The 13,150-nt window shown below is 36.5% G+C and overlaps 1 protein-coding gene across 5 annotated transcripts in view; it reads right to left on the reverse strand.

Annotated features, from left to right (window-relative positions):
* Positions 1 to 13,150, reverse strand: part of LOC149540045 (K(+) efflux antiporter 5-like) — a 210,253-nt gene that overhangs the window by 85,893 nt on the left and 111,210 nt on the right. For all 5 annotated transcript variants that reach the window (XM_089801239.1, XM_089801238.1, XM_089801236.1 and 2 more), the window contains 2 exons: positions 5,691 to 5,768; positions 5,276 to 5,364 (listed from right to left, as the gene is read on the reverse strand). In XM_089801239.1, the coding sequence (XP_089657365.1) occupies positions 5,276 to 5,364; positions 5,691 to 5,768 (167 nt within the window). The remainder of the gene's footprint in view (positions 1 to 5,275; positions 5,365 to 5,690; positions 5,769 to 13,150) is intronic.

The raw sequence follows: 13,150 nt of genomic DNA on the forward strand, positions 1-13,150 counted from the left end.
ATTTATAAATGTCATGCGTGTGAATGTGAAATTAGAAGGAGCTACAGAAGGGTGTGGTCTCTTTTCTTGGGGGTTAAGGGCAAAGGAGTTAAATACTGTAAAAAATTAGAGGAGGATCCTAAATTAGAGTGTTATAGATTGCACATGGAAGCTGAATACAAGTCTAAAGGATTGCCCTTTGTCATGCCTCCACCTTCACAATTATCTACTCATGGTATTCACTTTATGTCATCTAGTAATAGTGTCTTTACTAGTGTGGGAACAAAAAAAAACTGAAAAAGGAAAGAGGAAGGCTAGTGATAGTGGGCAGCCACAGTCAGTTACAGATCTGTTCAATGCACAAGCACGAGAAATGTTAGATTGTTCAGTTACTGATTTCTTTTATGCCCATGCCATCCCATTTCATGTGGCCCGATCACCATTCTTCAAGAAAATGATAAGAGATGCAGGTTCAGTAGGTCCCTTTGCAGTGCCCTCTAGAGATAATAAACTACGCACTACCCTCCTTGATAAAGCATATTCCAAGGTGAGTTTGGTGATGGAGGATATGAAGCATACTTGGATGAAGACTAGTTGTTCCATTGTAATGGATGAGTGGACTGATATTAGACATCAGCCACTTATCAATGTGATTGTCACATCCACGGCTGGCTCTTATTTTCTTAAAGCACTTGATTGTTCAGGGAAACAAAAGGATGCAGATTTTCAATTTGGCATTCTATGAGAGGCCATAGAGAAGGTTGGGCCCTCAAATGTTGTTCAAGTGATTACTGATTCAGCACATGGGTGCAAATTGGCCGGTATGATGGTGGAGGGTGCTTACAAGCACATCTTTTGGACTCCATGTTGCGTTAGTGCATTGAACAATGCATTAAAGGTCATGGAAAAATTGTCTTGTGTAAAAGAAGTGGTGACACAAGAAAGAGAGATGCAAATGCTTATTCGCAACCACCACACCTCACTTTCTCTCTTTAGGACAATTACAAAGAAGGAATTTCTCAAACCTGTAGAGACAAGATATGTTAGCTACTACATTTTGCTAGAGAGGATGGTTGAGGTGCACGAGGCTCTACAACAAATGGTAGTGAATTCAGAGTGGAATAAATGGCCTGCAACAAACACTACTAAAGGAAAAGCCATGAAACAGAGTATTCTTGATGATGCTTGGTGGTCTACTGTGAGGTAAGACATTGTTGATTCTCATTTACGAGTAAAAATCATAAGTTTATTAAATCCTTTCAATTTTCAGATTTCTAAAATCTGATTTAAAGTTAAAAGATTCTGATTTTCAGTCATTTACTTTTAAAATATAGATAATTGACATTTTACTCTTATTCTCATTGCAGATATGTTTGCTCAATCGTCTCTCCAATTGTGGATGTCATCAAATATGTTGATACAGACTCTCCTAGCCTTGGGGAGATATATGAGACTATGGACAGCATGTTTCAAAAGATTAAGCAAATAATATTGGCTCATGATAATGATATGGTCTTATATGAGGAGTACATTAAGCCAATTTTCTTGTGGAGATGGAATACTATGAGTATGAACACTCCTCTTCACATCGCAGCTTATGCACTAAATTCCAAATGGTATGAGCCTAGGCCTAAAAGGTGTGCCCTAGCAAGGATGACGAGGTGAGACGTGGTATTATGAAGGCCCTTCAAATGATGTATTCATCTCAAGAATCTAGTATACTTTGAGAGGATATGGGTTGCCTTCAAAAACCTTGATGGTCCAAACTTTGGCACAGTAGAGACAAAGGTGGATAGAGTAGTAATGGCACAGAAAAGCCTCATTGGTTGGTGGCAATGGCATGGATCAGATCCACCACAGTTAAAGATACTTGCAATTCATCTCCTCTCATAGGTCACTAGTTCCTTTGCTACAAAGAGGAATTGGTCTACATACAACTTTATCCACTCAGTGAAGAGGAATAGGCTTACCTCTAAACGAGCAAAGAAGTTAGCAATTGTGCATAGTACTCTGTGAATTGAGGATCGTAAGAATCCAGCGTATCGACAGACTCCAGCTTTATGGTGGGATATTGATCTCGAAAAACGTCACCCAGGATGATGAGGAAAACACACCGACAAGATTGTTTGGCATTCCATTGGATGATGCATCCCTTGAGGCTCAGGATGATAGTGATAGTGACTTTGATATGGATGATTAAGGGCAGCTATCATAGTGTCTTTGTTTTAATTTTGACTTTGATGTTTCAGACTTGGAGTGTTTTGTCTTGACATTATATGATCATTGATAGATGATACATTGATGGAATGATTACACATCAATATGATCATTGATAGACATTGTTGATAACATGATACTTTAAAAGTTTAATTGTTAAGTCTTTTAACTTTTCAATGTTTCCATTTTGTTGAAAGTTGATGTTTTTCATTCCCTCATTTGATTCATTTCATGACTTACCAATGGTATTGTAAGTGCTTAGATGATGATTGAAAGTGATGATAATTTAATTTTCTATGACTATTTGATTTGCTATGCTCTATGACCATTGATGAATCATTATTTGATGAATGGAATTGATAATTTTTTATTATGTTACTGTGATAAAAGTGAAATTGATGAATATTTTTAAAATTCATATATATATATATATAGTCGTCCCTTGCCATCCTCTACTCCGGCCAAAAAAAAAAACTGTTACGGAAACCCGTTTCCCCATCCCCCCATCCTAGAAACTTGGGATAACATAGGTTTGCATTTGGCAACCAAAGATCTTTGAAAAATTCAAAGTCTTGAGGCAAATTGTGGTTTCCAAGGGCAAATGCATGTGCATAAAGTTGAGCAAATGTGTTTGCAAACTCCTTTCTCTTCAATGTTTTTGCTAAATTGGGTTTAGAAGGCCCTACTACATGAGTGTTTTTGCCTTCAAGATGCAAATCATGGTCTCAAAGGCCATTTCCATGTAATTGCTTACTTGAGAAATGCATATATTTGGGCATTTTTAATGCAAATTACACTCTTGAGCTGAGCTGCATATGCATGGACACCTTAGCATGCAAAATGTAATGGAATCCTCTAAATGCATTTGCATGTCACGCTTTTTAGCATAAGTGGTAAATCAGGGTCAGGGTCTTGAACCTCAAACGCATGAAGAGGAAATGCATGTTCTTGGTTTTATGACCTAAATCAGACTCTAGATGGACATTAACATGTGACATCTTTGAATTAAACACATGCCCACTTTGTAAATCAGACTCTTGACATGCATTTACATGTTTTAAAATATACCAAAAACTTGCCTAAGTCCAACATTTTTATGCAACAAGCAAAATCGCATTCTAAGAAGGCAATAAATGTGACATATTTGGGGTCTAATGCAAAATCGCACTCTCTAGATGTATTTGCATGTTTTAAAACGTGTCTTGACTTATCATGCATTTGGGTTGGACAAGCCAAAATCGCACTCTAGAGAGGCATTTGCGTATTTTGATCATTTGCATGTGCATGCAATAGGAAAATTGCATTCTCTAGATGCATTTGCACATTACATATTTCAAAAAAGACATGTAATGGAGTTGCGTCACTTAAGTTTTCTATTTAGCACATGTCTAACTAATTATTGAGCAAATATTACTTTAAGGGGTCAAATTCATATTTACACTATATATTTATATATTATGTGCAAATATGACTTAAAAGTAATATTTCACTTAAATGTTTTGAAGTAAAACATTAAAGTTAATCTCAACATTAAATTAGACTATATAGAGCATTATAGTCACTTAAGTGAAAAATTTAGAAGCAACTCAACATCAAAATATAACATAAAGTGCACTATAATGACTTAAGTCATAAATTTAAGTCATAAAGTAACTTAAAAACATAACATAAAGTGAATTTAAATTATATTTTTCAAAATCTACAACTCAACATAAAAATATGCAGTTGAGCTTGGAGTGTTTGGAGAGCCCACTTTTTTAGCACTTAAATGGCTATAATTTTTGACTGACAAACCCGATTAAGCCCTAAGATATATCGAATCGAAGGGAAAACCGAAAGCAAGAGATTGAAGGAAACAAAAAGGTTAAAACCAAATAAAGAAGCACTCAAAAATTCAAAAGGGGGCGTTAAAGGCTTCAAAAATCAAGTATAGGCTAACAAACTAAAAAAACGAAAAAGACTTGACAATAGCCTTCAGTAAAAGGATTAGTTCTATCAATCGAGAATGATTGGGGTTCATCAATCTTGGCCAATTAAATAATGAATTATATTAGAGACACGTGAAACTCTATTGGAAAAGTTCCGTACTATTACCTACATTTTGTGGTGACAAAACATGTCTCCCCTTTAAACAAACCTTAGTCAGTTCATTCAAAGCAAATAATTGCTTCACATATTGACACCTCAATCTGGTCGGCTCCTTAAATAACCAATGCTATCTTATGCTGATCAGTCCTACAGGAATTCACTGCCTGAAAATTATTTTAACTTTGCCTTTTAATATGAGTCAGATGACTTTGACCTTTACTACTTTGCCTCCTCAGATATATTATCTCAAGGCTAAGTCGAGCATTAGTCATATCAATCATTAGAAATTTTGTGATGTCTTATAAATAAGACAACTTTCTGATCAATAATGTATATAGATTTACGAAGGTATCATGGCAGGGGCATGACAAGTGCATAAATAATGGGTGCTAAAGTTTCTTTAAAAGGCAGGCAGTTATCCAAGACCACTTTTTCAAATAAGCTTCCACATATTTGTTGGAAGTTCTCTACAACTCTTTCAACGGAGGAAAAGTCTTGTAAAGTTCCAAGTTTTGTATTTGCTTTTCCTATTAATTATCATATTTCACTTAACAAGTTTCTACCGGGGCATCATCTAGTCGGCATTCACCCTCATCCTTGTAAATTTATTAAGAATTTCACTTATACCAATTAAGAGTAAAATCAGTTTTGTCAACTATTCCTCTGTTTCTCTCTGCAGCTCATGAGTTTTCTTCTCAGTTTCTGGTGTGCATTCTAAGAACAATGATACATTATAGTTTCATAATGAATTTCAAAATCAAAAAGCTTTAACATTGAATAAATTGGCATTTGTTCCCATTCTTATGAAATCTCCATTAATTTGCACCTGTGTATCCAGGAACAAATTGAAGATCCTTCAAACTGTATAAATGATACTCAGATGAGATATTTGACCAGAGTCTTGTATGATATACAAACTTAACACTAAATAGAGAACTAAAACCCTGTCTATTATTAAGAAAGCATTAGTAATATATAGCACTGTACTTACGATTTCATCATTGACATTATTCCTTGCAGAAGTCCACCTGTTCCTACCAAGACAGGAAGCAGGGCAAACAATAATCCAACCGCACAGTCCTAAGACAACAATAAAAATAATGCAACTCAAGCTCCATTTGATACAAGTAGCTGACTATACACTAAACTGAAGATTCTGATCGTTTAACTTTGAATACCAAAACCAAAAAAACTTAATAGTGACTCTTTCACTCTAATGAACATGGATTAAATATAACATTGCCAAATTTGTATATCACATTTTTAGCACAAGCTCTGCAAGCAAGAAGCAGCCAACAAGACCTTAAAAATAACTCTCTTCTACTAAAATGGAAAACATCAAATTCAGATATTTCATTTCAGCACAACCTTACTTTTCTGTGTAACTCAATATATTGATACAATACCTGCAGGATAAGTGTTCCAACAGTGACTTGGCCATGAAGAGTATTCAGACTATTTCGGTCCATCAAGAATTTCAAAACCTGAACAAACAACAGAAGACCAACAATTGGTAACGGCTTACTGTGCAAGTCATGTTTTCAAGTATATTCAATCAGTGATGAGTACTTGATTACCTACAAGTGTCTAAAATGATGTGCCTGGAAACACTTATAACAAAAGTTACAACACACAATTACATCACATCTTTGAATCCCTCATGCTCCTATATGTGAGAATTTAAATACCGGCAAGAACTTGAAGGTCAGGAGAAATCCATCCTCAAACACCTTAAAGTCTGATACGATAAATTTGTAAATAACTAATAGACATGTAGTAAAACAAAAAAAAGTATATTAATAATATGAGGGGATAAACTTGGCAAAAGTATAAACCTTATGCAAACATGAGCTTGAATGCATTTTATGACTAGAAAAGATTTATTTCCCTTATAGTGAATGCAAAATTATGCGTACCATGAAGGTCTATCTGGGTTTAAGTGTCTTAGTTTGGACCTGTTGGGGGCAAGCTCCTGGATCCTCACAAGTGAAGTACTCTCCAAAGTCTAAGTTTGTGAACTATGCTTCAACTGTACAAGGTCTTCTATTATATTTGTGCTAGTGCTAGTACCAATGGCAATGTCTGCTGTTCTTCTTATTTACCAGTTTCGAGAGTTCTTATTTAGATTATCTCATGTTTACACATCATCATGACATGGTAATAGAATCTGGTCCCATCATAGTTGTTCACACCATCTTCATCTTTGTATCATGTTCTTCATTCATGAATAAATGGTCCTAGTTTCTCACTTTTATTTATTGAGCTTGTACCTATATTATTTGTCCTACACTTTCATATTGACATGGTAACGCTTGGGCAAAGTAAAGAGAAATAGACAATAGCATCATACATCATGATCTTCTTCTTTCAGGGAAACAAGTCCCACATTTCTACTTGCTTTTGTGTCTTACCAAGGGGAGGAATCTTGTTCAACATTCTTGGATCTTTATCATCTTCATTTGTTGAGCATGCATCATTCCAAGAGATTTTACATCATGGGAAGGTGTTCGTGTTAAACACGGCAAATTACCCAATTAATTTCCTATTAGGAACTTTTCACACTTTAAGATTACTATAGTGATTTCGTTTCTCTGTCCCATGTCATAGGACTAAGACACTAATCATGACATTAGATTCTCCTATGGTTTCATTAATGTATATGTTGGTCGAAGGTGATCCTTGGCTCATGTAGGGTTACATGCAAGTATAACTTTCTTCCACACGAGAGAAGCAACAGAAATGATGTGAACCTGAAAAGTTCATAAGATGCCAAAATGAAACCAACTGAATATACAATAGACCCTTGTTAACAAAGGCAAGGACGAAACACTTACAAAAATTAAGCTCATGACAAGTGGCTTGATCTCAATATGGGGACATGTCCCCCCACATAAAAAAATCCTTATGTTTCTAGGATGGGGATGTCTTTAGGACAAGGGGGACAGCACCTCATTGTGCCTCCACTACTGCTGAGGCAACCAAAACATGTCGAGGACATTGGAGTGTCAAGACATCCTAGGCATGCCCAAGCATCCCACAAGCATCTCAAGGATACCTAGGAATTTCCCTGTTAGTATAGAGTGCCCCTCTACATTACTAGCAAAGTATGCTAAGGGCTTTGATGATATGAGTTTTATGACCACTACAACGTGCAGAATAAAATAATCCTATCCTCTCTTGAACAAGGAAACTTCAACTGCTAAACAAGGTAAAAAAACAAGTGATCAATCATCAAATGGAGTAACCCCAAGGTTACAATACAAGCTAGTCACCATATAAGTTAGATACAACTCAATTTATATGATGTGATATGTTCTATGTTCCCCCGAGTTTCCAGTACGGGGACGGCAGGGGATGGCGGGACGGGTTTCCACGACGGCAATTTTTTTTGGTGATTTTGGGGACGGGGGGGGACGGCAAACGAGGACGGCTATATATATAGAGAAATTTTTAAATATACATTGAAATTTGCAAATATACATGTCATTCATATGAAACTAAGCACAAAGCATGTCATTTAAACACTATAGAACTATAACATACAACATTTGAATGCCATGTAGGAAATAATATTCGATTTCAGTACTCAATTGTCAAAATGCATATCAATATCAGCGAACAATATCATAATGATAAACATGATAAATATGAAAATCTAAATTTAAATCTAAATATACTTAAAGCTATATGCCCAAAGGCTAGAGGGTTGCCATAAAGTCACAAGTATCAATGTATCATAAGCATGTTGACGTTCAACATAAAAAACATAAAACAGAAAAATGAAGCAGATTGCTGCTCCTATTCTACCTCTACCGAATTTGGAGGGGTGGGGCCCATCTCGGCAACCTAGTAAGGAACATTGAAATTATTTTTTAATATTCACTTTTTATTTTTTTTGCATTAAAAATAAAAATTTTTAAAATCTGGTACAGAAAGGGGATGTCTAGGCGTCTCCTTTCCATCCTTTTTTTCCCCAGCCGTCCCCAAGTTTCACGGACGTCCCCTGGTAATTTGCCCTTTTTGGGGACGGCTGGGGGACGTCCCCTACCCGTCCCCCCATCCCCGAGACGTCCCCGTTTCCGAAACTCCTAGTTTTAGGCCGGGTACGCGTCCCCGGGGAACATAGGATATGTTGATTCTCGCAAAGGGACTTACGTTGTACTTTCATGAATCAATGAACTTCCTTCAAATGGTGAATGATTTTGCAATCTAGACTTTCAACTAATGCTAGCAATGGCTTTTAGACATAAAATGAAAACATAAATTGATTTTAGAGATCTAATTTACTTCTACCAATGCAAGAGACTATTAATGATGAAGTGAAACCAAACCAGATTTTGTGTCGCCGATCGAAACAACTACACAAAGTTGGTGCAATCTCCCAAGGACACACAAATGATTTTCAAATCACTTATACACATCAACACTGTATGACATGTGAATCAATGTGTGCTATAATTTGAGTTAAAACTTTAAAGTGAGCTCACACAAACCATGCACTACAACTTGCAATTAACAAATTACAATGATATCAACATAAGAGATTTCACCATCAATCAAGACCAATGTATTATCTCCAGCTAATCAACATAAACAGGCCCTGACTAATTGAGTAGGAAACCATGCTAACATCCAAAATAACACAAGTGTTCAGCAAGCTTCAATGAGTTTAGGATTATGTTGGCACTATCTCAACAACAATTTCACAATAAGTTTCTCGTCTCTTCTCATGCCTCACAAATGAAATGAGCAACTTCATATAGTGTTACATTCCATTTTTTGGTTTAATTATAATGTTCCTTTATAATCGTTGAAGCTTCATAAACGCTTCTTTAAATTAGTTATTTATTATGGTTTCTTAGAAATTGAAGTGTTGGTTATTTGTTATGATCAAATGGGGAAATGGAATATTGGTCAAGCGTTATGACAATATATGAATTGGAAATGGATGGCTAATATGATCATATGCTATGATTATTTTGACTTTGTACAATGATGAGCAATATGGTGTTACCATGGTAAATTTTCACTTGCAAGAAAGTGGTGAAGGGGGGGAAGCATTGCTAGAGAACAAATTGGGCACGAAGGCGCCACCTTATTACAAAGTTATTGGTAAATATTAGCTTAATATTAACAAAGACCAAGACGTCAATATATACAAAACAATGTGATGCAGTGCAAGGCAGGAGAGTCCCCAAAGGAGATGTCCTAGCCCCTAGCAAACAACCACACAACAGAATATAAACAATAACACAGAGATTTAGATCCACACAATGCTAATTCTCATAATAAGATTTTCGTCCAACATGCCCAGCTGTAAGGCCTTCTCGATTACGGCCAAATACATCAACATTTACAATAAAGGTTCAGCAAGATCTCGCAAGACCCAAACCACTAGCTAGCCCAAATCCGCAACCTGGTAGAGAACTCTAAGAAGAATCTCAACTCGTACTCGCAAGCCACCAAACAACCTTTTTGTTTCCCAAGCCACAGTCACAAGCTCTGCTAACACTTAGCTCCTCTCAGCTACTTCTTCTCCATGCTGAATGATAATGACTCTAGATTCCACAAGAATCTCTACTTATACTAACCAAGCCACAGGTCGGTCTAGTCAATTACATTAATTAAATAAACCCACATTAAATATACCCATCAAGACACAAGTCGGCTTGGCTACAAACATTAAATACATAACATATATTAAATATATAGGACAGGCACCAAGTTTGCAAGGCATAGCTAACTCATAAGACCACATAAGAATACGCGCACTTAAACATAGGTCCACGTGCCAATGAACTATCCAAATCCAAGAGCACACACACCAACTCCCATGGATCAAAGCTCATGAATACAATCTCCAAAGCTCTGCCAGTAAATAGGAACACATTACCAACAATCACCAAAACAGCACTAACTCCAAGATGATAACTCCAAACTCTATGTGCACTTAGGACAAGGTTGCCCAATATGCCTCGAACACATCCCCAATCGCACAAACCATAAGGTTTACAAAAATCCAAGCTCGAAGCTCCTGCATCAGAATGAAACGATGTTTTCTTAGGAAATAATCGTAAATAATAAAAACTTTCTATTCTAGCTAAAAGAAAACAAACAATTATCTACAAACCAACTAAATATTAGAAACATTCTAATATTTACAATACATTACAAATAGATAACCATTGACTAATACCCTCCCTTAATGATTAATCTATCCACAACACCAAGTTGTCCTCTAAATTTGACAAAATTGTCAAAACCAAGAGGCTTGGTGAGAATGTTTACAATCTGATCTATTGTAGGAACATGTTGCAAGTCTATTGTCTAGTCTTCAATCAGTTGTTGTATGTAGTGACAATGATCATCCACATGCTTGGTTCATTCATGGAAGACTGGATTCTAAGTGAATTTGATAATGCTTTTGTTATCAACAAACAAAGTGATCAATCCTGCTAGTGACATCTGCATATCCCCAAGCATCTGATGAAGCCAAACAACTTCATAACTTGCCTTGTTTGTCCCTTTGTATTCAACCTCTATAAAGGAAAAAGATACTCCTTATTGCTTCTTACTAGTCCATGTGACAGCACCGGATACTAAACTCAACATATATCTAGAAGTTGAATTTTTATCGTCAATCGAGCCTACCCAATCTGAATCTATGAATCCACCGAATCTAGGATTAGAACTCCAAGAGTAAAGAAGTGGAAATCTGCAGTGCCCTTTACATAACGAAGCACGCACTTTGGTGCCATCCAATGATCAGCCTTAGGGATTGTCATAAAGCATGAGATGTAGCTAACTAAAAAGCTTATATCAGGCCTAGTAGCAAAGAGGTAGATGAGGTTGCCTACTAGTTGCCTTTATGTAGTATCATCAATGGGACGAAAATCAGGCTTGGTTGATAACTTAAGACCTTTCTCCATAGGTGTAGATGGAAGCTTCCAATACTGCATACAAAATTTGTCTAACAGAGCCCTAGCATATTTGGACTGAGAGATAAATATACTAGATTGTTGCCAAGCCTCAACATCTAGGCAATAATGCATCAGTCCAAGGTTAGTCATATCAAAAGATTGGCATAGATAGTGTTTGATTCCCTGAATCACAAATGTCAAGTTGCCAGTCATGATCAAATCATCCAGATAAATAACCAGAAGGAATATGTCACTGTCAGTAGTCTTGATGTACAAATTTAAGTCTGAAGAACTCCTCGGGAAGCCTTGATCACTTAGGTACTTATCAAATTTCATGTACCATGCCTGAGGGGCCTCCTTCAAGCCATAGAGAGCTTTCACTAATCTAAGAACCTGATGTTCTTTACCAACAACCTTGAAACCAAGATGTTGCATCATGTAGACCTCTTCTTGTAGGTCACCATTCAGGAAAGCATCCTTGACGTCCATCTGCTGGAACTTCCAGCCAAATTGTGTTGCCATGGCTAGGATTAATCTGATTGTGCTTATCTTTGTAGTACGACAAAAGGTCTCTTCATAATTAATAACCTAACGCTAAGAAAAACCCTTTGCAACTAAACAAGCTTTGAACTTATCCAAAGTACCATCATATTTGTATTTAATTTTGTAAACCAATTTGCAGCCAATGGTTTTCTTCCCTGGTGAAAGATCAGAAAGGACCTAGTTGTTATTCTTCAACTGCCTCTGGTATTCAGATGTCATTGCATGTTCCCACTCTGGAATTCCTTTAGGGTTTTGAGGTTCAAACTTCAAACACTGATGCAAGAGCATCTTGCATGGAAAAATTAAAATAAAAATTTATAAAAAAAAATTGTGGACAGAGAAAGTGACGAAAATAGAAGGGAAAAAAAGTTATTAAAAAAAAAATAGAAAATAGAAAAAAGAGGCAAAGAGGAATTTCTATTTTCGAGATGCATAGGTGGCGTAAATAGAAAAATAAAATAAAAATGGTTGTCATTCCATTTATCAGAGTGTGTAGGTGGCATCTTAAAAGCTTGTGGAAAGTTCCTTAAATCATGCATTTAATATTTGTTGTGATCCATAAAGGAAATGTAATTTTCTAATTGGGCCACATGGTGGTGTTTAGTTGTAATTCTAGAAGGTTGTGGATAAGTCATGCATTGGGTGGTAAGTGCCTATTTAAGCAAGGCATATGAGCATTTCTAATCAAGCTTGGAAAGGTAAAAGCTTTGGAAGGTGAAAGCTTCAAGGTGTGAAGCGGTGGAAGGTGAAGCTTGGAAAGCTTGGAAAGCTTTGGAAGGTGAAAGCTTCAAGGTGTGAAAGAGAAGGAGGAAGTGAAGAGTGAATTTTTCTGAGTCTATGGACAGAGCGCCAAATGTGAGGCAGTTTACAGTAGGATTGTGATGTAGTTGTGAGTGTGTAGACAATGCCGAATGTGAGGCAGTTTACACTTGGATCTTGGATAAAGTTGGAGAAGAGCTAGTGACTGTGGATTAGAAACAAGGAGGTTGCTTAGTGGCTTGCGAGCACAAGTTGAGATCTCAAAGGTTTCTACTAGAGTGTGGATCTGGACTAGCTTGGGTTTGGATTGGATCTTGAGGGATCGTGTAGAAATGTTATTGTAATTAATATTGGATTTTCAAGTATAATAAAATTTCTTGGGAAGCATTTTATCCCTCTTGCCTCCATAATGTTGCATTCTTGGTTATGAGTTGGTAAGGGTGGTGTGGCCCTTCATCAAGTGGTATCAGAGTGTACCCTTATCAAACACACTGTGAATATTAGCCATAGGAGCAAACTTAATTGACTCTATAGGTTTGCTCTTTTTCCGAACAGTTATCACATCAATGAGTTCATCATTGTGAAGATTGGCAAGTGTCTTAGCCCACCACTTAGGCTAAGACACTTGTATCAAAATATGTCTG

Source organism: Cupressus sempervirens, chromosome 9, assembly GCF_028749045.1.
Source record: "Cupressus sempervirens isolate cs-2001-9-10 chromosome 9, ASM2874904v1, whole genome shotgun sequence".
Classification (NCBI taxonomy): domain Eukaryota; kingdom Viridiplantae; phylum Streptophyta; class Pinopsida; order Cupressales; family Cupressaceae; genus Cupressus; species Cupressus sempervirens.